The sequence below is a fragment of the Balaenoptera ricei genome, chromosome 7, assembly GCF_028023285.1.
Source record: "Balaenoptera ricei isolate mBalRic1 chromosome 7, mBalRic1.hap2, whole genome shotgun sequence".
In the NCBI taxonomy this organism is placed as follows: Eukaryota; Metazoa; Chordata; class Mammalia; order Artiodactyla; family Balaenopteridae; genus Balaenoptera; species Balaenoptera ricei.
In genome coordinates this window covers 18,540,578-18,565,883 of record NC_082645.1, presented here as the reverse complement: position 1 = coordinate 18,565,883, position 25,306 = coordinate 18,540,578, and the positions used below count along the sequence as shown (strand labels likewise).

The 25,306-nt window shown below is 38.2% G+C and overlaps 1 protein-coding gene and 1 pseudogene across 6 annotated transcripts in view; one reads left to right on the top strand and one right to left on the bottom strand.

Moving 5' to 3' along the window:
• Positions 1-25,306, top strand: part of HERC2 (HECT and RLD domain containing E3 ubiquitin protein ligase 2) — a 217,936-nt gene that overhangs the window by 138,214 nt on the left and 54,416 nt on the right. For all 6 annotated transcript variants that reach the window (XM_059927751.1, XM_059927750.1, XM_059927749.1 and 3 more), the window contains 10 exons: positions 7,485-7,660; positions 10,859-10,970; positions 12,278-12,359; positions 12,466-12,609; positions 14,035-14,125; positions 14,426-14,603; positions 14,792-14,873; positions 14,954-15,125; positions 18,165-18,309; positions 18,968-19,193. In XM_059927751.1, coding sequence (XP_059783734.1) covers positions 7,485-7,660; positions 10,859-10,970; positions 12,278-12,359; positions 12,466-12,609; positions 14,035-14,125; positions 14,426-14,603; positions 14,792-14,873; positions 14,954-15,125; positions 18,165-18,309; positions 18,968-19,193 — 1,408 coding nt within the window. The remainder of the gene's footprint in view (positions 1-7,484; positions 7,661-10,858; positions 10,971-12,277; positions 12,360-12,465; positions 12,610-14,034; positions 14,126-14,425; positions 14,604-14,791; positions 14,874-14,953; positions 15,126-18,164; positions 18,310-18,967; positions 19,194-25,306) is intronic.
• LOC132368463 (NADH dehydrogenase [ubiquinone] 1 alpha subcomplex subunit 5-like) lies at positions 22,252-22,603 on the bottom strand (annotated as a pseudogene).

Here is a 25,306-nt window from a genome sequence, read left to right as displayed (position 1 = left end):
ATTTTAGATACCCTGCATTTGTACTCTTCTCCCCTCATGGTCACTGTTTTTGAATTCGTATTTTACATCTAATTGTTTTGTCTATCCCTTAAACCCTTATTGTGGGTACAGATGATTTTACTCCTTTTGTCTTTTAACCTCCCTACTAGTTTTGTGTGTGAATGATTTCCTGCTGTATGTTTGCCTTTACCAGTGAGCTTTTTTCCATTTTGTAATTTTCTTGTTTCTAGTTGTATCCTTTTCTTTTCCACCTAGAGAAGTTCCTTTAGCATTTGCTGTAAAGCTGGTTTGATGTTCCTGAATTCTTTTAGCTTTTACTTGTCTGTAAAGCTTTTGTTTTCTCCATCAAATCTCAGTGAGAGCCTTGCTATGTAGAATATTCTTGGTTATCGGTTTTTCTCTTTCATCACTTTATATTGTGCACTCCCTTCTGGTCTGCAGAGGTTTTGCTGAAAAATCAGCTGATAGCCTTATAGGATTCCCTTGTATGTTATTTTTTGCTTTTCCCTTGTTACTTTTAATATTCTCTCTTTATCTTTAATTTTTTCATTTTTATGACAATATGTCCTTGTGTATTCCTCTGCGGGTTAATCCTATATGGGACTCTCTGTGCTTCCTGGACTTGGTTGACTTTTTCCTTTCCCAGCTTAGGTAAGTTTTCAGCTATTATCTCTTCAGATATTTTATCAAGTCCTTTCTCTTTCTTCTCCTTCTGGGACCCCTATAATATGAATATTTGTGCACTTGTCGTCGTCCTAGAGGTCTCTTAAACTGTCCTCATTTCTTTTCGTTCTTTTCTCTGTTTGGTAGCAGTGATTTCCACTACTCTGTCTTCTAGCTCACTAATCCATTCTTCTGCCTCATTTAGGCTACTGTTGATTCCTTCTAGTATATTTTTCAGTTCAATTATTGCATTCTTTAATTCTGTTTGGTTGTTCTGTATATTTTCTAATTCTTTATTAAAAAACTTCTGATTTCTCGCTCTGTGCATCTATTCTCCTTCTGAGTTCTTTCATCATCTTTATGATCATTACTCTGAACTCTTTCTTGGGTAGGTTGCCTTGACGTCACTTAGTTTTTCTTCTGGCGTTTTATCTTGTTACTTCGTCTGGGTGTTGCTTCATTTTGTCTAAATTGCTTCATTTTGTCTAAATTGCTTCATTTTGTCTAAATTGCTTCATTTTGTCTAAATTGCTATTTGTATTTTTATGTATGTGGTAGGTTGGTTCTGTTTCTCAACCTTGGAGAAGTGGCCCTCTGTAAGAGACGTCCTATGCGCCCCAGCAGTGCACTTCCTTCTCATCACCCAAGGAAGGGCCAAGGGCCAGCTGCTTCCAGGGTAGGGTCTGGCCTGCATTTGCAGACTTGGTCTGTTGGCTGCAGAACTGTCGTTGTCGTTTTCTTGCTTCTGGTGTCTGACCTCTGGTGAGTGAGGCTGGTCTAGATAGTTGAGTAAGATTCCTGGCAGGTGGGGCTGGTGCCTGCCCCCTGGTAGGTGGAGCTGGGTCTTGGTCCTCTGGTGGGCAGGACCATGTATAGAGGCAGCTGTGGGGTCAGGAAGTCTTTAGGCAGTCTGTCTGCTGATGGCTGTTTCCGCACCTAGTTTGTTGTTTATCCTGAGGCATTCCAGCATTGGAGCCTAGAGCCTGGTGGGTGGGGCCAGGTCTTGGTGCCAGAATGTCAGCCTCCAGGAGAGCTCATGCAGATGAATATTCTCCCGATATATCTGCCACCAGTGTCTATGCCCCCAGTGTGGGCCATAGCCGCCCCCTGCCGCCCCCTGCCTCCCCAGGAGACCCTCCAAGACCAGCAGGTAGATCAGGCCCAGATACCTATCAGATTGCTGCTTTTGCTCTTGGTCCTGGTGCACGTGAGATTTTGCATGCACCCTTTATGAGTGAAGTCTCTATTTCCCCCAGTCCTCCGGAGCTCCTCTGGTCAAGCCCCCTGCTCTTCAAAGCCAAATGCTCTCAGGGTTCCTCTTCCCGGTGCCAGACCCCCAGGATGGGGAGCGTGATGTGGGGCTCAGAACTCTCACTCCTGTTGGAGAACCTCTGTAGTATAATTATTCTCCAGTTTGTGAGTTGCCAACCCTGGGGGGTATGGGATTTAATTATATCATGAGCCTGCCTGTCCTACCAGTCTTGCTGTGGTCCATCTTTATGTCTTTAGCTGTAGACGATCTTTTCTAGTAGGTGTCAGTCTTTTTCAACGATAGTTGTTCTGCAGATTGTTGTGATTTTATCGTGCTTGTGAGAAGAGGTGAGCTTAGTGTCCTTCTACTCTGCCATCTTGGCCACTCTCCCACAGTGTTCCTTTTTGATGGTTTGCAAATGACAATGGAGTTACGTTTTTTTGACCATCTCTATAATAACATTGAGCCCATTTTTTCCCCCTTAATTAAATAATTGTATTTATTTTAAAATTTGACATGTGTACAACTTGAATTTGTTGCTTATCAGATCAGCGTGAAAAGAAAACAAAACAAATTTCGTCCTCACTATCTTTGGTAAGAAGCAGGGGTAAAAGCTCTTGGCAAAAGTCATTGCCAAGCATGTCAGGGTGCTTTGTGCATTTAGCGTTGTGTTATTCACGTTAAATATCTGTTAATATTGCAATAGTTCTTTCTGACCACACATGTGGCACTGGAAGTTGCTTTTTTGTTTTCATACCTTTAATTTGGTAATAAGGAAAATTTCAAAATGAATCCAAGTTAATTTTATCTCTTGAAAATTCTGTCTGAGAGAATCAGTGAAGGTTCTTTTAAACAGTACGTATTACAGATCAGTGAGACTGCCTTATAAATCTTGTAGTAAATCTTTCCACACAGATGTGAACACTATTTTAGTAAATTAAATATATTTAAAGTGACGCAGGTTAAAGCAGTTTTTTTTTTTAACTACCTATACATTATCTCATGAGAACGTAGTTAATTGGTATGATAGTGGATAAAGATACCAAATAGTTGACTTTTTATTCATCTAAAGTTTATCATAAGTGAGTTTATTTTTAAATTATTAAATGCAGTTAGCTAATCATTGCTTTATTACTTTAAAAAAATTTTTATTGGCGTATAGTTGACTTACAGTGTGTTAGTTTCAGGTGTACAGCAAAGTGAATCAGTTATACATGTACATGTATCCACTCTTTTTTTTTAGATTCTTTTCCCATATAGGCCATTACAGAGTATTGAGTAGAGTTCCCCATGCTATACAGCAGGTTCTTATTAGTTATCTATTTTATATATAGCAGTGTGTATATGTCAGTCCCAATCTCCCAATTTATCCCTCCACCCGTTATCCCTTGGTAACTATAAGTTTGTTTTCTACATCCATGACCCTACTTCTGTTTTGTAAATAAGTTCATTTGTACCCTTTTTTTTTTTAGATTCCACATGTAACCGATATATGATGTTTGTCTTTCTGTGTCTGACTTACTTCACTTGGTATGACTATCTCTAGGTCCATCCATCTTGCTGCAAATGGCATTATTTTGTTCTTTTTTATGGCTGAGTTACATTCCATTGTATATATGTACCACATCTTCTTTATCCATTCCTCTTTTGATGGACATTTATGTTGCTTCCATGTCCTGGCTATTGTAAATAGTGCTCTAGTAAAGATTGGGGTGCATGTATCTTTTCAAATTATGGTTTTCTCTGGACATATGCCCAGGAGTGGGATTGCTGGGCCGTATGGTAGTTCTATTTTTAGTTTTTAAAGGAACCTCCATACTGTTCTCCATAGTAGCTGCACCAATTTACATTCCCACCAACAGTGTAGGAGGGTTCCCTTTGCCCTACACCCTCTGTAGCATTTATTGTTTGTAGATTTTTTGATGATGGCCATTCTGACCAGTTTGAGGTGATACCTCATTGTATTTTTGATTTGCATTTGTCTAATAATTAGTGATATTGAGCATCTTTTCATGTGCCTGTTGCCCATCTGTATGTCTTCTTTGGAGAAATGTCTCTTTAGATCTTCCACCCATTTTTTTTTCCTTTTTTTTAAAGGGATTGATAGATCCCTTCTTATTTTTATTTATTTATTTATTTATTTATTTATTTATTTATTTATTTATTTATTTATTTGTGGCTGTGTTGGGTCTTCGTTTCTGTGCGAGGGCTTTCTCTAGTTGTGGCAAGCGGGGGCCACTCTTCATCGCGGTCCGCGGGCCTCTCACTGTCGCGGCCTCTCTTGTTGCGGAGCACAGGCTCCAGACGCGCAGGCTCAGTAGTTGTGGCTCACGGGCCTAGTTGCTCCATGGCATGTGGGATCTTCCCAGACCAGGGCTCGAACCCGTGTCCCCTGCATTGGCAGACGGATTCTCAACCACTGCGCCACCAGGGAAGCCCCACCACCCATTTTTTGATTGGGCTATTTGTTTGTTTGATATTGAGCTTCATGAGCTGTTTGTATATTTTGGAGATTAATCCCGTGTTAGTTGCTTTGTTTGCAAATATTTTCTCCCATTCTGAGGGTTGTCTTTTTGTTTTGTTTATGGTTTCCTTGGTTGTGCAAAAGCTTTTGAGTTTAATTAGGTCCCATTTGTTTATTTTTGTTTTTATTTTCATTACTCTAGGAGGTGGATCAAAAAAGATCTTGCTGTGATTTATGTCAAAGATTGTTTTGCCTGTTTTCCTCTAAGAGTTTTATAATAATCCAGCCTTACATTTAGGTCTTTAATCCATTTTGAGTTTATTTTTGTGTATGGTGTTAGGGAGTGTTCTAATTTCATTCTTTTATATGTAGGTGTCGAGTTTTCCCAGCACCACTTATTAAAGACACTGTCTTTTCTCCATTGTAGAGTCTTGCCTCCTTTGTCATAGATTAGGTGACCATTGGTGCGTGGCTTTATCTCTGGGCTTTCTATCCCGTTCCATTGATCTATATTTCTGTTTTTGTGCCAGTACCATACTGTTTTGATTACTGTAGCTTTGTAGTATAGACTGAAGTCAGGGATACTGGTTCCTCCAGCTTTGTTTTTCTTTCTCAAGATTGCTTTGGCTGTTCAGGGTCTTTTGTGTTTCCATACAATTTGTAAAATTTTTTGTTCTAGTTCTGTGAAAAATGCCATTGGTAATTTGAAATGGATTGCATTGAATCTGTAGATTGCTTTGGGTAGTATAGTCATTTTCACAATATTAATTCTTCCAGTCCAAGAACATGGTATATCTCTCCGTCTGTTTGTGTCGTCTTTGATTTCTTTCATCAGTATCTTATAGTTTTCTGTGTACAGGTCTTTTGCCTCTTTGGGTAAGAATCATTACTTTATTATTTTTTTCTGCCCACATAAAGGCAGGCAAGTTCAGTGTGATCCCAGTGTGTTATGTTAAAGAAGCTGATACACAGCCAGCGATAGGTTAAGTTTTTCAAGCTGGCAGGTTGGTAACTTGTATCTAGAGACTATGGGACCATACCAACACTTTCCCCCAGGTCTAAGAGTTGATGCTCTGGCCTTTGGGTACACCAGAAGGTTTTTGTTCTGTTTATTTTCTTCCCATCTTCAATAAATAAAATTTTGGAACACCATTCATTCTTGAATGTCATTAAACTGTTTTATGGAATACCATGTAATAAATTAACAGTTAATACCAATGGTGGTAATAAATTAATAAAGTGGCAAATGATGAAAATTGAAGATATTATTGAGTTTTTCTGAGAAAAGATAATATTGCATTTTAGTGCATTTTATTAACTTATTGCTGGGTAATGGAATGCAGCTTGTCTGTTGTCTTAATTATGCTACTGAATTTTTTTTTTTTTGTATTTTAAGTAAATCAGTAACCACAGAAATAATTTATTCAGTAACTGAGATAGGTATTCATAAAAGGTGTATTGATTTTAATAAGTTTTCAGTTCGAAACAATTTATTACGTAATATTTGAGAAGCACAGAATAGTGTATTTCACGTATATGAGAAATATGAAGTATTGTGAGTATTCAGAAAATTCAAGGCCCACTCTCCATCCCTCCAGCAAACTTAAGAACTAGAATATTACCATTCCTGTAAAGCTACTGGACTCTTTCTTCTAGCATTGCTTTTCCTATCAAAATGGTTTGTGACAGGAATTTTCTAACATAACTGAAAATAGTAAGTATACTGAATCCTCCATGAACCTATCACCCAGTTTCAACGATTATCAACATTTTGGCCAGTCATGTTTCACTAACTCCCTCCATGTGTCCTCCCCCCCCACCCACCCTTTTTTTTTTTTTTTGAGGGTTTTAAAGCAAGTTCTAGACATGGCCTTATTTCAGTAGTGAGTACTTCAATTATTCATTTCTAACAAGGACTTTAAAAATGTAACCACAGTGCCATCACACTGAAAAATTTTTCTTTAATATCATACAATATCCAGTCAATGTTTAAATTTTCCCAGTTATCCAATAAATGGTTTTTTGCAGTTGGTTACTCTGAATCGTGATTCAGGCAGTGTCTGCACTTTGCACTTCATTAAAATCTGAACTGTCTTGGTTTTTCCTTGCTAAAGAAAGAAACAGGGTCTTTTTTTCTTGTAGAATTTTTCATTTCTCTATTTGTCTTTTTCACTCAACCTGTGCTTCCTGTGACATCATAGGTAGATCTTAAGGTTTGATTAGATCTAATCTAATTGAGGCAACAAGAAGTCATTGGTGTTGTGTGTGCTTTCTGCTGCTTCAGTCTTTGTTCACATGATATACAGGAATAGAGGAATACTCTGAATGTCAAGTACGGGGGATGGGGCATTCCGTGGGACAGGGAGGCAACTTTAAAAAATGAATGGCAAAGGCGTAACAGAGGGAGGTTGCATCCTGTTTGGATTCCGTTTTGGATAAGCCGAAAATAGAAGATGTTTATGAGATGATCAGAAAATTTGATCACTGGTAGCATTTAGATGATATAAGATTATTGATTTAGCTATCATAATAGTACTGTGGATATATTTTTTAAATGCCTGTATTTCAGTGATACATACTAAAGTTTTGAAACAACATGCTGCCTGGAATTTTCTTATGATAATCCATATATGAACAAAATCAGTCATCCATTGATAATTGTTGAACTAGGTGATGGGGTTATGGGGCTCTGTGTATTGTTTTCTCTAATTTGTATGTAATCAAGTATTTTTATTATGTTTTAAAAATTATGAAGGCTTTGTGACCTGAACACCTAATCTCTTTCTTAATCATCTTGGTTTAAGAAAGCTTTAAGACAGAAAAGTTTTGGAGTCATTCAGTAAGGCTATCATACTATTTCATTTTAGTAAGAAAATCACTGTGAGTCCCATGCCTTGGATGGACATCCTTGGTGAATTAACGACTTCTTTTGAAAGTGAACCCCACTCAAATGTGGCTGCATCAACCCTGCCTAGTATTTCCAGAACTTAAGTAAAGGGGCTCTAACTTTCCACACATTCCATGTCTCATATGTCCTTCTCTCAGGTTAAAGTATCTAATGTGTTTGATTCTGAAAACTCTGTAGCTTACTGTGTTTGTATCTAGTATCACAGGTATATTGAAATTGCAATAAAGCAGTGCAGGAGCTCAGGAATTGATTGTAAAATCCATGGTCTCATCCTGCTGGGACGGATACGTGCGGAAGAGGAAGATTTGGCTGCAGTTCCTTTCTTAGCTTCAGATAATGAGGAGGAAGAAGACGAAAAAGGCAACAGTGGGAGGTGAGAGCTGTTTGCTGTTGGTGGTACTTACGCCCAAACTCTCACTTTCAAAAGCCAATGTTTAATTGGAGTGTATCTCATAATGAGGATAGTTTAGTGCCCATAGGATTATTTGTTAAATATTAGTTAATGTTCAAATCATATTCAAAAATATGATTTAATTTAATTTTAGGAAAAATTTAATGTGGAAACACATTGTATTTAGAAAAATTCACTTAAAAGTGAAAAAAAAATGTTGAATTTTTCTACCTGAAATATTACTGTTAATATTTTGGTATATATTCTTGTAGTTTTCTTTTTTATCTGTCCCTAATTGTGTTTTCCTTTGGAGATAGTGTGGTATGGTATGTATTTTACAGCCTTTTTTGTTAAGTATTTTATTAATAACTTTTAAATTAAAAATTTTTTATTGTAATAAAATATACATAAATTTACCATCTTAACCAGTTGTTAAGTGTATAGCTCAGTGGCATTAAGTAAATTTACATTATTGTGCAACCATGAGCAACATCCATCTTTAGAATATCTGTATCGTTAGTCTTCCGTTGTATAATTTTATTTTGTGCAATATTTCATTTCATGATTAAGTTCTCATTTACTCACTCAGTTCCTTATTTTGTATGAGCCCTGTAGTGATGACTATTACTGTATTTATTCATCCACCATATATTTATTGAACACCTACTGGAGGCTAAGCCCTGTTCTCTGTCCTGTGAATGCTGTAGTGAACATGCTAAATAAAACAAGACAAACTCACACACATTAGAGTGGCCTCATGGCTGTGGGAAGTGCACGAAGGAGAAGGGCCTGGTGCTATGAGCGTCTGCAAAGGAGCACTGGGCTGTCAGGAGAACAAGGGAAAACTCCCCCCATCAAAGCAAAGTGGGCAGTAAGGGGTGTTGGCAGGGGAACAGCATATACCAAGGGTGAAGCAAGATGTCTGCCAGGTCTGTGCACCTTTGCTTTTTATTCCAAGACCTGTATGGAGGGCTCATGTGCAGTGTCTGTTCTGAGCTCTGTTTACGTCCCAACAGCAAACAGTGCAGACAATTACTGTCCTCAGGTAAGTTGTCTTTTCACAAATAAATTGTTAAAAGTGAAATTGCTAAGTCGATAGGTGTTCCTGTTGTATTGCTGGTGTGGCTGGGTCCTTGCAGATATGTCCACTAGAGGCAGGTAGCAGTGCCAGCTGAGCTCTGCTGACCACGGCCCTTAGCACTGAGTGCCTTCTAGTGTGTGACGTGAGCAGTCTGTCTTTTTGAAGCAAAGGAGCTTGGCCCTGCACTGCTATTAAGCACATACTCTTAGTCATGAAGAGGTGGCCACTGGGGTGATAAATCAGGTCATTCTAGGGATCTTGGGCTTGGATCCTGTCTTGTTTCGTTTCGGAAGCTTTGCAAAGAAGTTGAAAAGAAAATAGTCTTATAACACTACCTTATCTAGAATATATGTTATACTATATGTTACAGTTCAAACTGTGTCTACATGCATTAATTTAATTAAGTGAGGAAAATGACATTTCACTTAAATAAATCATTGGGATTTTTAAGTGAAAGGATTATAGAGCCACATTTTCTTATTCGGTAGTTACTAAAATGAATTGGACAAATATAATTAGTACATGTGCTATATATGTGAAATAACCACAAAAGTTTGAGCTTTACTCATAGATGAAATTTTTACACAGCTGGATACATTCACAAAAGAAATTCTAGATATTTGAATGTAATTTTTTTTCCTGTCAGATATCATTAATGAGCTAATAACTAATGAATGGTCCAAGCAGTCTCCCACAGGGCAAGCCCCCAACTGGGGTGTGCCCTCACTGACCATCCACTGGCATTTGTTCCCCCTGTTGTTGCTTACATGGTACCAGTCCTTACACGTCTCAACACTGGTGGAATCCCCTACATATTTTTTGAGTAACACTGTGTTACAAGGTATTTCAAATAGTTAAAATGTACATATACTTGCTCTCCTTTGCCTGGTGTAGGATGAGAGTTTTCCTACCTTTTTATCCCCAAACCATAAAATTTTGATCCCTGAAAGTAAATATTCATCAGTATGTAACACGTTAAACAATCTTACCTATCTGTAAGCTAATCTCTGGAGTCTTCAGTTGTCTATTGTAGCTTATAAAAATAGAACAAAAGCAAAAAGCCAAAACCTCAAACACAGAAGCGGCAGTTTCTTACCACCTGGCATCAAACTGACAACCAAGAAAATCTAACACTATTCCGTGTACTTCGTGTTCTTATCATGTTCAAGAATTGATGGACTTTTTTTTTTAATTGATTCAATCTAATTTATTTCTGATGTACAACAAATTGGAAGTAACAATAGCCATTTTTCTCAAGTGTTAGCAGTATAGTTAACACTTAATGCATGGACATTGGTTGCTGTGATTTTGTCATTATATATGTTTTAAAAATTTTTTTTTTAATTTAATTTTTATTTTATTTTGAAGCATGTGTGGGCTTTGTTGATCAAACTTTTAACCCATTGAGGGCAGGCCAGGAGATGGGATGAATGAGATGGCCAGCCTCGGGGGGCTGGGCAGGCCTCCCCTGGCAAAATGGAGGTTTGGACCTCCTCCTCCAGCGCAGCTGGCCAGCACAGTGGGCAGAGGGTGTAAGGAAGGAAGAAATGTGCATTTTGCCTCGGGACATGTGTTTGTGTTTGAGTACATCAGAGGTCATGTGGCTACATCCATTTTATTATTTCTTTGGGGGAAAAATATGACCAAACAGGGTTTGGGGTTTAGGGACGTGGCCACAATGCCAGTCCCGGTGGTGATTCTTGGCGCCATTAACCAACATTCTCTCCAGTTACACCTGCAGTAGCTGTGTGTTAAGGTGATGGGTGGTAGTTGCTGTAAAAGCAGTAAAAGCTGTCACGTTCAACTTGGTATACAAGAAGACAGAGAACTGCACAGTGTCTCTTGGGAAGATCTCCACCAGAATAAAAAGCTAAGGTTAAATTCTAGTATTGAAAGGTAGCATACTGGTATCTAGAAATTTTGACCCTCTGGAACACTAACTCCTGTGTATACTTCAGGCCTTGTTGAATTAAAACAAAACTTTAAGAGTTTCTGATAGTAACCAGCAAACTGTGTGCTTGAGGTTGTTTTCCTTTTTATTTAAAATTTTTTTTTACGCTGACTGACCTCTATTTCTGTTTTATTTTTCCTTTGATTAGCCTTATTAGAAAGAAGGCTGCAGGTCTGGAATCGGCGGCTACGATAAGAACCAAAGTGTTTGTGTGGGGCCTGAATGACAAGGACCAGCTGGGAGGGCTGAAGGGCTCCAAGGTACCTGCTCGATACCCCGTGCCCTCGCCACCCCGTGCTGCTCGGGCCCAGACAGGCCCAGCAACAGCCAGGCTTCTTGAAGTTTTTATAATGGTTTTTCCTTTTATATGTTATTTTTAAAGTTGACTTTTCTTAAGTAGTTCTTGACATGAACTCATAGACGTTATCAAATTTAGTTTCTGAGAAGCCTCTGTCCTTGGAAAATAGTGCACTTTAGATATAGTTGCATTATTGCTGTTTTGTAAACTAGAACATACACTTTTGAAAAGACTTGACAAGCGCAGAGGTAAAAATTGTGGAGTATAATGGTATTTTAAAGAGTAGGTACAGCAAGTGGTGCATTTGAACTAGAGTTGGATGCAGTGTGGCTCCTGACTGAGGGACAGACTCCTCCAGATTTTAGGGTCTGGGAACAGTTTCTTTTCAGATGAGCGTCTCCACTACTTAGTACTCCATGAGACTTCACCCATCATAAGATCCCTTGTTATCTGCATTGCCGAGAAGCTGAAAAGGAAAGTTAGAACTCAATTCATTTTAAGTCTCGTGGTTCTAGTACAATGAAAATAGTCTTATGTAATTCAGCAGCCTTCAGTTACATTTGTTCCTGAGGCCCCTGCCCTGCATTTGGAGATGTGTCAGCTGTGACAGGGGCTGTCTGGGGGGTCCTGAGGGCGTGGCCCTTTCTGGGGTTTGCACATGAAGGGTAGATTGGCGCTTCACGGTTGTGATGGACATTCTTCTTGCACAGTAGTAGTGACTGTTTGATACTTTCTGACACATAGGAATCATAAAGGCTTCTTAGACAGGGGCCTTAATAATTTTAAATTAAATCCCACTCATCTCTAATGAGAAATTTAAGTGTATAGTTTCTTAGTCAGAATTAACAAGAATGAGCAGGACACGACCTGAAATAAAATGTAGTTTACCAAATGTTTGTTTATATCTTCACATTATGTGTATTTTATTTTTTGCCTTTTATTACGGATATGTTCAGATGTACCCAGGTAGAAAGAATAGGGACCTGAGTCCTCTTGTCCCTGTTCCAGCTTCAGCAGTTGCAGATGGTCACATTTTTGTATTTATTTTCTACACAGCCTCACCCCTATTCATTTTAAAGTCAATCTCAGTATATCATTTCATTCTTAAAATACTTGTGTATATCTAAGAGACAAGAACTTCTTTGGTTAATATAACCATGTAAATTAACAGTAATTCTTTGTACCATCTAGTAAGATTACTTGTAATTTTAAAAGTGTAAATAACATTCTCTCTTTTCTCCTTTACTTTTAAAAAAATTCTTGTTTTAGATAAAAGTTCCTTCATTCTCTGAGACACTGTCTGCTTTGAATGTAGTACAGGTGGCTGGTGGTTCTAAAAGTTTGTTTGCAGGTATGATTATTCTAATATTTAAAAAGTTTTCAATGATGCTTAGGACTGAAAACATAGTTGTTGCATTGTGAAAAGTGAGTCCTTTCCTCACTCCTGTTCCTTGCAGTGACAGTGGAAGGGAAAGTGTATGCCTGTGGAGAAGCCACGAATGGCCGGCTGGGGCTGGGCCTCTCCAGTGGGACTGTGCCCATTCCTCGACAGATCACAGCTCTCAGCAGTTACGTGGTCAAGAAGGTGGCCGTTCACTCAGGTAAGGGCCAGGCTTTGCCCTGGTACACAGATAAGCCTGTTGTTCGTGCTCTGTAATTAATTGGGGCCGTAAACAATTTCCCCTAAAGTGTCTTTGCATTCTTTTTCAAGTTTTACTTAACTGTTAGGAATAAAAGTTGGTTAATGTAAAGCTCCAGGTGGTCTAGAGTTTAATTACTCCTGGAGACCAGTGGTTGCTGGCGATCCAGGCGTGCGGGGCATACCTCACCAGAGGAGGGGGCTTTTAGTCTCGGAGCTGTGGTCTAAAGTTCATAGCATCTCTGCAGTCATCACGTTCTGTGCTTAAATACGTGTTATTTTTCTGGGGAAAGAGCCTGTAACTTTGATCAGATTCCCAGTATCTGTAAATTCCAGTGATAAGAAAGAACCATTTAAAGAAAAAAAAATCACACTGCCTCAATTCAGGAAACTTTTATTGAGTATCATTTCAAAACACTGTGCTTGGCCTCTGAGGAAATGAACTGAATTAGATACAAACTGAGTTCGTGTCTGTACTGGATAGGGTTAGATTTAACCCCCTTATAACAGAAAATCCAAACGGTAGTGGCTTGAGCAAGATGGCATTTTACCATTCTCTGTAAAAACCTGGACGTGGGGCCCAGGGCCAGGGCGGCAGCCCCAGTACCTGTGAGGAGCACTGGCTTGCTGTCCACCACCCCAGCTGCAGGTGAACGTATAAGATAGGCCTTTTCCTCAGGCCCACTCCGCCTCTCCAGAGAGCTTTTCTGGAAGCCTCACTCACTCCTATCGCATCTCTGTCACCATCCTCTCTGGGCAGGGGAGTCTGGGAAGCGTGGCTTTTAGCCGAGCACATTGCCCTGGATCATGTGGGCTCTGTTGGCAAGGGATAGGGTGCGCATGGGTATTAGGAGCCTAGGAACTGGTGGACACAGTGACAGAGAGGAAACGCTCTTCAGTCCTGAGCTGGGGTGGATGCCCTGGGGGAGTGAGCCGTGCTGGGGAAAAGCATGAGCTGATTGTTTTGCGAAGAGTGAGCACAGTGCCTTAATTGCAACTGATGGTACTTCTGCTTAAATAATTCCATTCTTGAGGTGCATTTCACAGAAGCCCAAGTGCCACTGCATTTGATAATTTGTCTAAACACAAATGTACTTATTTTTCCATCTGAATTTTGATCTTTTATATATTTAACATAGCAGCAACCCCATTAATAAATAGCATCATTTTGCTGCTTCTTTGCGAGTAAAATTCTTTCTAGGACTTAAACTTTGTAGTTTAGTAAATGTTCACTTATTTTATATATTTGTCACGCTGAAATGTTGATCTTATTTACTCAGTTATTCAACACATATTCACACATACTGCATGCCAGGCAAAACAGGTAGTTGTGCTGTTAACTTTTGTAAACCGACTTCGGCAGCCTCCCTCTGTGTGAATGTTGCAGGTGGACGGCACGCTACAGCTTTAACTGTTGATGGGAAAGTGTTTTCCTGGGGTGAAGGTGATGATGGCAAACTTGGACACTTCAGTAGAATGTAAGAATATTTTCTTCATTACTTGCTAATAAGAGACTGTTACTGTTAATAATAGTGAATGCTTTTTGATAGTTTTTTATAGAAAATTGAATAGGATGGGTTATTTATGAAAACGGAGCTTAAAAAAATATTTAAAAAATATCTCTGAATGTGGTTTGGCCTCACATGTCCTAAGGTGTGATAGTTAACTTAATCTCAAGATGTTGTTTTGACTAATTGTGGATCAGTGTTGATGTCCTTTTCTTTCTTCTCTAAAGAGGCTGGATTGATTATAGGGAATATTATTTAATCTTGCTTTAGGAACTGTGACAAGCCACGGCTGATAGAGGCCCTGAAAACCAAGCGAATCCGGGATATTGCCTGTGGGAGCTCGCACAGTGCAGCCCTCACGTCCAGTGGTGAACTGTACACCTGGGGCCTCGGAGAGTACGGCCGCTTGGGACATGGGGATAACACAACACAGCTGAAGCCCAAAATGGTGATTATACACATTTTTGTTGCTTGCAGAAAGTTTACCACCTGCTGATTTCCAGAGAAGATAAGCTCCCAGTCTAGGACAGTTCATAAAGACATGAGCAGTGTTGGCTTTCAGTCTGTGGGGAAAAAATCCCCCTTGCTTTCTTAGTGCCTGTGCTTGATTCTGTTTTTAAATTTGTGATTGAGTAGGTGAAAGTCCTTCTTGGTCACAGAGTAATCCAGGTGGCGTGTGGAAGTAGAGATGCACAGACCCTGGCTCTGACTGATGAAGGTGAGTCCTGTCCTGACTCCACATTGCTGGGGGAGGAACATTGTGAGACACTGGCCTAAAGCATATATTTTTAAACCTAGGTTTGGTATTTTCCTGGGGCGATGGTGACTTTGGAAAATTGGGCCGGGGAGGAAGCGAAGGCTGTAACATTCCCCAGAACATTGAGAGACTAAATGGACAGGGGGTGTGTCAGATCGAGTGCGGGGCACAGTTCTCCCTGGCCCTCACCAAGTCGGGAGTGGTGTGGACGTGGTACGTAAACGCCTGTCATCCGTCAGTGTGTCTGTGCGGGGCCTTTTAGGGAGGGGGAAACCTTCATTTTCTTCCTCGTTCAGGCATCATTGTTTTTTAATTTATTTTGAGTTGGGATTAGCGACAATATTATAAGAAATTTCCCATTATAACTGGGCTGTTTAGAAAAGAACACTGGAGAAATTTTAGCCCAACTTGTCTGTCTTGTTTTTTGTTTGTTTGTTTATTTATTTTTAACGTTTTTATTGGAGTATAATTGCTTTACTATGGTGTGTTAGTTTCTGCTTTATAACAAAGTGAATCAGTTATACATATACATATATCCCCATATCTCTTCCCTCTTGCGTCTCCCTCCCTCCCACCCTCCCTACCCCACCCTTCTAGCTGGTCACAAAGCACAGAGCTGATCTCCCTGTGCTATGCGACTGCCTCCCACTAGCTATCTGTTTTACATTTGGTAGTGTATATATGTCCATGCCACTCTCTCACTTTGTCCCAGCTTACCCTTCCCCCTCCCCGTATCCTCAAGTCCATTCTCTAGTAGGTCTGTGTGTTTATTCCCGTCTTGCCCCTACATTATTCATGACCGTTTTTTTTTTTTTTTTTAGATTCCATATATATGTGTTAGCATACGGTATTTGTTTTTCTCTTTCTGACTTCACTCTGTATGACAGATTCTGGGTCCATCCACCTCACTACAAATGACTCAATTTCGTTTCTTTTTATGGCTGAGTAATATTCCATTGTATATATGTGCCACGTTTTCTTTACCCATTCATCTGTCGATGGACACTTAGGTTGCTTCCATGTCCTGGCTATTGTAAATAGAGCTGCAATGAACATTGTGGTACATGACTCTTTTTGAATTATGGTTTTCTCAGGGTATATGCCCAGTAGTGGGATTGCTGGGTCGTATGGTAGTTCTATTTTTAGTTTTTTAAGGAACCTCCATACTGTTCTCCATAGTGGCTGTATCAATTAACATTCCCACCAACAGTGCAAGATGGTTCCCTTTTCTCCACACCCTCTCCAGTATTTATTGTTTGTAGGTTTTTTGATGATGGCCATTCTGACCGGTGTGAGATGATATTGCATTGTAGTTTTGATATGCATTTCTCTAATGATTAGTGATGTTGAGCATTCTTTCATGTGTTTGTTGGCAATCTGTATATCTTCTTTGGAGAAGTGTCTATTCAGGTCTTCTGCCCATTTTTGGATTGGGTTGTTTGTTTTTTTGATATTGAGCTGCATGAGCTGCTTGTAAATTTTGGAGATTAATCCTTTGTGAGTTGCTTCATATGCAAATATTTTCTCCGACTCTGAGGGTTGTCTTTTCGTCTTGTTTCTGGTTTCCTTTGCTGTGCAAAAGCTTTTAAGTTTCATTAGGTCCCATTTGTTTCTTTTTGTTTTTATTTCCATTTCTCTAGGAGGTGGGTCAAAAAGGATCTTGCTGTGATTTATGTCATAGAGTGTTCTGCCTGTGTTTTCCTTTAAGAGTTTGATAGTGTCTGGCCTTACATTTAGGTCTTTAATCCATTTTGAGTTTATTTTTGTGTATGGTGTTAGGGAGTGTTCTAATTTCATACTTTTACATGTAGCTGTCCAATTTTCCCAGCACCACTTATTGAAGAGACTGTCTTTTCTCCACTGTATATGCTTGCCTCCTTTATCAAAGATAAGGTGACCATATGTGCGTGGGTTTATCTCTGGGCTTTCTATCTTGTTCCATTGATCTGTATTTCTGTTTTTGTGCCAGTACCATACTGTCTTGATGACTGTAGCTTTGTAGTATAGTCTGAAGTCTGGGAGCCTGCTTCCTCCAGCTCCGTTTTTCTTTCTCAAGATTGCTTTAGCCATTCGGGGTCTTTTGTGTTTCCATACAAATTGTGAAATTTTTTGTTCTAGTTCTGTGGAAAATGCCAGGGGTAGTTTTATAGGAATTGCATTGAATCTGTAGATTGCTTTGGGTAGTATAGTCGTTTTCACAGTGTTGATTCTTCCAATCCAAGAACATGATATATCTCTCCATCTATTTGTATCATCTTTAATTTCTTTCATCAGTGTCTTATAATTTCCTGCATACAGGTCTTTTGTCTCCTTAGGTAGGTTTATTCCTAGATATTTTATTCTTTTTGTTGCAGTGGTAAATGCGAGTGTTTTCTTAATTTCACTTTCAGATTTTTCATCATTAGTGTATAGGAATGCAAGAGATTTCTGTGCAATAATTTTGTATCCTGCTACTTTACCAAATTCATTGATTAGCTCTAGTAGTTTTCTGGTAGCATCTTTAGGATTCTCTATGTATAGTATCATGTCATCTGCAAACAGTGACAGCTTTACTTCTTCATTTCCGATTTGGATTCCTTTTATTTCTTTTTCTTGTCTGATTGCTGTGGCTAAAACTTCCAAAACTATGTTGAATAATAGTGGTGAGAGTGGGCAACCTTGTCTTGTTCCTGATCTTAGTGGAAATGGTTTCAGTTTTGTCTTTCTTGTTTAGGTGAGGTGTATGTAGAGGGTTTCTTCTGCTGCTTTGCCGTGCAAGAAGCCTAGTGATCAGATGGGTGGAAAACAGATTTCTGATTTCTTTGATCCCTGAAAAAGTTCATGTGTGTTTCTAGTGAAAGATTATTTTACTAAATCAGAAAGGAATGGAATATCCAGCTGACCACGGGCAGGCAGTGTGATGGCCTAAGCCTGAGTATCATGACCCAAAGGCAGCTGAGGAAGAATTATAGCAGAGAGGTCTTTTAAGAGCCATTTGAGGTTGTGTGTCATGTTTTCAATCTCTTTAGATGAAACCTACGTCAGTAACTTAAATGTAAAACACACATTAAGGATCTTGCTAGCAGAATTAATGAATTAATGGTATATGATTTTAGAACAATATAATAATAACAGTAATTTCAAAGACCTTGGGCACTGTGTATGATGTTATCATTGAGCTGGCTCTAGCACTGTGACAGTGAGTGTTTTTCTGTGGGGCATTGCCAGCACCATAATCATGTATTAAAATGCTCACTCTTGACCTCCTTGCAGGGGGAAGGGGGACTACTTCAGGCTGGGCCACGGCTCTGATGTGCATGTGCGGAAACCGCAGGTCGTGGAAGGACTGAGAGGGAAGAAGATTGTGCATGTGGCTGTCGGGGCCCTGCACTGCCTGGCGGTCACTGACGCGGGGCAGGTAAGCGAGCCTGTTAGAGGTCCTTATGTCTGTAGTGTAATGTGATGAAACGACATGAGTCTCAGTACTGGGGCACCAGGAGGGTGGGCTTTGTCCGTTGTGTTCCTGTGTATATCTGCCTAACTGTTAGCATGGGTGAGCATACCCGGGAAAGAGCTGCTGACTGACGCAGGCTATAAAGCCATGCGGTTTCCCACTCTAATGCCTGATGGGGAGATATATGTACTTCATTTCAGAAATAAAGTTATCCTTGACAAGTGTTACTCGTTCTTCCACCATGAGAGGCCATCCCATGACAGGCTCATAGATGATATACTTTGATATTCACTTATGACAACACATCAGCACACTGTACTTTAATCAAAATGAATTAAAAATGAATTATACTTTCTAATTCTGTAAAGCCAAGAAGTAAATTCCTTGAAAAGTGAGCATATTTTTTTGATCATTTTTCTTTGCAAAATGAAGGAAAAGATAAGTTACTATATTTAGTTGAAGAGGAGAACTTCCCTGCTTCCTGTAACAGAACAAAATAGATGAATTCATTGGGTTGATATTAAGTAAATACCCGTCTGTAGTCATTGGCAAGAATTTTGAAGTAAATTTAGAGCAAATGTTCTGAAATGTTGAAAAATTCTGTTTTTTTCCCCCTTAACAGGTGTATGCTTGGGGTGACAATGACCACGGCCAACAGGGCAATGGCACGACCACGGTTAATAGAAAGCCCACACTTGTGCAAGGCTTAGAAGGCCAGAAGATCACGCGAGTGGCTTGTGGGTCTTCCCACAGCGTGGCATGGACAACCGTCGACGTGGCAACACCGTCTGTCCACGAGCCCGTCCTCTTCCAGACCGCAAGAGACCCTTTAGGTGCTTCCTATTTAGGTAACACAGATTTGTGTTTTATTTGAGCCCCTCTGTATGCTACAGCAACGCCATCGATAGAATGTGTGGTGTCGCTACCAGATTAGGGGTTGTGGCACTGGGCTAACTGCATTCTGAACCACAGCCACAAATTTTGGCTATACAGATAAAATTGCTGTGAACCTTTGTGTACAGGTCTTTATATGGACATACGCTTGCATTTTTCTAGGGTAATACCTAGGAGAGGAATTCTTGGTAGATGTAGGTTTATCTTCTTAAGAACTGCAAACTGTTTTGCAAAGTGTTTGTTCTAAAGCTCTAGCTCCTCCATATTTGTGTCTGTACTTGGTGTGGTCAGTCTTTAATTTTAGCCATTCTTGTAGATGTGTAGTGGTATCTCATTGTGGTTTTGCTTTGCATTTCCCTAATGACTAATGATGTTGAGCGTCTTGCTTATTTACCACGCAAATATGTTTTAAGTGTCTATTCAAATCTTTTGCCTGTATTTAAACCTAGGTTGTTTGTTTTCTTATTATTGAGTTTTGAACACTTTTTATGTATTCTGGGTACAAGTCTTTCATCAGATATATGATTTGCACATATTTTCTCCCAATGTAGCTTGTTTCTTCATTCTCTTAGGTGAATTTTAAAGAGCAAAAAATTTCTAATTTTGATGAAGTCCAGTTTATCCATTTTTATCTTTTATTTGAGTGTTGTATTTAAACAGCCTTTGCCTGACTCAAGATCATAAAGATTCTTTTCCTGTGTTTTCTTATAAAAGTTCTATAGTTTTAGGTATTTAGGTGTATGCTTGATCTTGAGTTAAATTTCATATATGGTGTGAGGTATGGATTGAAATAAATAAATTTATTTATTTATTTATGTTTGGTATATGGATATCCAGTTGTTTCAGTTGCATTTGTCAAAAAGAAGTATCCTTTCTTGATTGAAAGAATTTGCACTTGTGTCAAAAATCAGTTGTTTATGTATGTGTGGATCTATTTCTGGATTCTCAGTTCTGTTTGGTTGATTTATTTTTGTATTTTGATGCAAATACCACATTGTCTTGATTACTGTAGCTTTATAAAAGAATGAATTAAAGCTTTGGTAATCCTTTAGCTTTGTTCTTTTTCAAATATGTTTTGGGTATTCTAGACCCTTTGCATTTCCGTATAACTTTTATTTTTTAAAATTTTATTTATTTATTTTTCGCTGAATTGGGTCTCTGTTGCTGCACGTGGGCTTTCTCTAGTTGCGGCGAGGGGGGGCTACTCTTCGTTGCAGTGCACGGGCCTCCCATTGCGGTGGCCACTCGTGCTGCGGGGCGTGGGCTCCAGGTGTGTGGGCTTCAGTAGTTGTGGCATGTGGGCTCAGTAGTTGTGGCTCGCGGGCTCTAGAGCACAGGCTCAGTAGCTGTGGCACATGGGCTTAGTTGCTCCACGGCATGTGGGATCTTCCCGGACCAGGGCTCAAACCCGTGTCCCCTGCATTGGCAGACGGATTCTTAACCACTGTGCCACCAGGGAAGCCCCTCCATATAACTTTTAGAATCAGCTTTTCAATTTTTATAAAATAGCCTACTTGGGAATTTGATTGCACTGACTATAGATCAATTTGGGACTTGCTTCACAGTATTGAATCTACCAACCCTTGAATGTAGTATTTCTCTCCATTTGTTTAGATCTTTCAGTGCACAGGTCTTGTATATCTTCTGTCATATTTATCCCTAAATATTTCATATTGTTCATCCTGTTATTAATGGTGTTTTAATAATTTCTTTTGTTCCTTGCTATTATCTAGAAATATTCAAGTTGATTCTTGCTAGTGTGTAGAAATACAGTTGATCTTTTTAAGGACATTTGGATTATTTCATTTTGGGGTTATTACAAGTAAAACCTGCTACGAATATTCATATTAAGGTTTTTGAGTCAGTCTTCCATATTGAATAAACCCCACTTGGTTTTGCTACTCTTCATTTCTTTGATTTTCTGTTGTTTATCGGTTTTCAGTTTTATTGGTTTCTGTTCTCATCTTTATGCTTGCTTTGTGTTTATTTTCTATTCTTTTTCTAGTTTCTTGAGGTGAGAGCTTAGATCATTGATTTGAGACTTTTTCTCTTGTCTATTGTAAACTTTTAGTACTATAAATTTGCCTCTCAGCACTGCTTTAGCTACAGCTCTCAAATTTTGATATGTTGTATTTTCATTTTCATTCACTTATATATATGTATTTTAAGGACATATGGAAAGTAATTTTATTTTTGTTTAACCTTAAACTTGCCAAACTGCTTCATTCTTTGAACAGCATTTATCTTCTGAAACCCAGGCTGCACTCATATTGGAAATTAGTGAAAACCACTTAGTGATTCCACTTTGAAGTTATAACCATACAGCTAAATGTTTTGAATATAAGCCTATCTATATGTTGGATAAACTTTAGGAACTCTTAGTGTTTCTTCTTTTATAGAAATTCTCTCTGTATCCTGATGTACTTTGGTTGATCTAGAAAAGTAAAGGCAAAGGGCCAGAAAGCTAACTTCCTTAAATGAGACAAAAGGAAAATTTTTCCAACTACCACTATAAATAAAAATCTTTCAAATACTGACTCAGTTTTCTCAAGTATACAACAAATTCTAATTTGATGGTTTTTTCTTACTACTTCACGTCAAACAGTGACCTATAAATTTGTTTAAATAATAATTAAGTACCTTTTCTGTTTTTTCAGAATGAAAAAAATTAAATGATGTGTTGAAGATACTACTAAAAATACTTCACCTTTCAAATATGGTCCCTGTGTTGAAAATCTATAGGAATTTTTCCAATTAACTTTCAGATCTTCCCACAACCTCTTTGTTTTTTTAAAAAATATCATGTTGGAAATAATTTGAATGAATGTTCTGCAAATCAAGAATTGATTCACACACAAGTCCCTATTACCATAATCATCAATTTTAACAAGTCTCCTCAGTATGTTTTGTGTCAGTTTTCTTGATTATAAGATGAATATGGAAACATTTTTAATATAACAGAATATTTAATTATATCAGTTTCCCATGAAAACACAAGTCATTTAATGATGTTTATATTAGCCATTTCCATTGGTTGGCCAGAGGCTTTTCCACTGAAGACTCCCCATGGTTTCCATTCCACCATTTTTCTCACCAGACTTAGTTCATTTTCAGCCTAAAGAATCTCCTCTTCTATTTGGCCACCCTGAAGTTGCTCTTTTAATTTTTTAACATCTGGTTCCACTTTAACCATATGCCGCTTCTCATTTGTAATCTGTTCTATATACCTTTTATATGGTACATTTTTAGGGATTTGTCCAAGAACATCAGGAATCTTTGTATACAATATTTTTAGCCTCTTGTGTGGACTCTTACATACCCACAGTCCCACAAGGCCAGTGGTCTTCTTCAGCAAGCCCGCCATGACAGCCCAGTTTTATATATTTTAAAAATTTCTTTTCAGCTTTGTTTTTGACCTGTGGATTATTCTTTTTGTACCTTGTTGTATTCAAGTTGCCAAAAAAAAGGTTAAGAACTGTTACCTCTTTGTTCATGATCGATATTGGTCTGTAATTTTCTATTAGTATCTCTGTCCGGCCTTATAGAATGAAGTGGTAAGTGTTCCCTTCTTTTCAGTTTTCCTTTTTATTTTGTGTAGAATTGGTATTCTTTCAGTAGAATTCACCAGTGAAGCCATCTGGGCCTAGAGTTCTTTGTGCAGTTTCTTTATGCTTTTTAACCACAAATTTAATTCCTTTAATAGATTCAGCGTTATCTGTTTTTTTTTTTTCCTAGTAAGATTTGTGTCTTTGATGGAAGTTGAACTTACTGGCATAAAGTTGGTCTCAATATTTGCTTATTTTTCTTTTAACATTTGTAGACTCTGTAGTGATGTCATTACTCATTCCTTATATTGGTAATTGTATCTTCTCTTTCCTAGAGGTTTATCAGTTTTATTAAGTTTTTTCAAAGAACAAGCTTATGGTTTCCTTGATTTTTCTTCATTGTTTTTCTGTTCTCTATTTCACTGATCTCTGCTCTATCTTTATTAATTCTTTTCTTCTAAGAAGCTTAGGATCTTCCTACTTTTCTAATGTGGACATTTATTTTTCTCTCCTTGATTCATTGATTCTGCTATCATTATAACAGATTACCCTCTTTATCCCTTTGCTTTGAAATTCTTGCTTTAAAGTCAGATTTGTCTGATATGAATATAGTGACTCTAGCTTTCTTTTGACCAATGCTGTATAGTATTTAAACTATGGTATTCCATATACCATGGCAAACTGTGGTATATCTTTTCCATTCTTTTACTTTTAACCTACTAAAAGACGCTTCCTTATACGAAACATATAGTTGGATTTAGCTTTTTAATTTTTTCTCTGACAGTCTCTAATTGGGGTGTTCATTTCACTTACAGTTAATGTGGTTATTAATGTATCTATTTTCAGTCAATATCCTGCTATTTGTTTTCTATTAGTCCTAGCTGTTCATTGTTCTTTCTCTTCTCTTTTTTTTGCCTTTCTTTGAATTAATTGTTCTTTATGATTTTATTTTCTCTCCTTTGTTTTCTTTGAGCTCTAACTTATTATGTTATTTTAGTGATTGCTTTAGGATATATATTATACACCCTTAATTTATCATAGTCTACCTTCAGGTGATTCTACACTTTCATGTATAGTATACAAATTATACAACAGTATATCTCTATTTCTTCCCTCCTAGCCTTTGTGCTGTTGTTGTTATACATTTCTTTGTATGTTGTAAATGTGACAGTTGTTAAAATTAATTTTCTTTAAACATTAGGTTATCTATTTAAATAAATTAAAAAGAAAAGAATATCTCTATATTTACTCATGTAATTACCATTTCTGGTGTTCTTCATTCCTTTGTGGAGATCCATATTTCCATCTGGCACCATTTTCCTTCTGCTTGAAGGACTTACTTTTTTATGTCTTGTAGCTCAGGTCTGGGGTTCCTCCTTTCAGCATTTTATGTCTGAGCTAGTCATTATTTTGCTTCATGTTTGCAATATATTTTAGCTGGGTATAAAATTTTAGGTTGACATTGTTTTCATTGAGAATTTGCCGTCATTCTTATCTTTGTTTTTCTGTACATAACATGTCTTTTATCTCAGACTACTTTTAGGATTTTCTCTTTATTTCCATGGTTTTTATCTTCATGGTTCATGTGCTTCTTGGATCTTTGGGTTTCTAATTTTCAACAAATTTGGAAAATTTTCATTTACTATTCTTCACAAAAAATTTCTTTCCTGTACCTTTCTTTCTCCTCTTTAGGAGGTTTAGTTCTATGTATATTAGGTCTCTTGAAGTTGTTCCACAGATAAATGACATTGTTCATTTTTTAACTTCCTTTTCTGTGTTTCATTTTGGATAACTTCTATTGCTATGTCTCCAAATTCACTTGTCTTTTCTTCATTTTCTAATGTGCTGTTAATGTTACCAAACTGTCTAAATCTCAGACATCCTAGCTACCTCTCTTGAAATTTGATTTGGGCATTTTTATATCTTTCATGTCTCTGGTTCTCTTTTGAACATATGGAATACAGATATAATAAGTGTTTTAACCTGTCTGCTGATTGTAATATCTGTGTCAGTTCTGGATTGTTTACCTCAATTGATTTTTCTTCTTATTTCTGAATTGAGTGGTATTTTCCTGCCTTTCTGCCCACTGGGTAACTTTTAGTTGGATGCCGTACATTGTGAATTTTAACCTGAATGTTGCTGGGGATTTTTGTGTGTGTATAAATCTTCTTGAGCTTAGATACAGTTAAGTTACTCTCAAACAGTTTGATCCTTTTGGGTCTTGGTTTTGGATTTGTTAAGTGGATTCAGACCTGATATTAGTCTGGGGCTAATTATTCCCCCACTGAGTATTCTACTCAGTGTCTTGTGAATTATGAGGTCTTCCCATCTGGCGGATGGGAGCAGGCACTGGCTGGGCCCTCCATTTTCTCCCAGCCTCTGTGCTGGGTCTCCATTCCTTTCATGCAGTTCTTTCTTTGGCTTTGGGCAGTGCCCTTTTATGTAGGCACCCATCAGCTTCTGCTGCATCCTTAGCTGGGTGAGTGAGAACACCTGCATATCTCCAGGGCACCCTCTGGGCA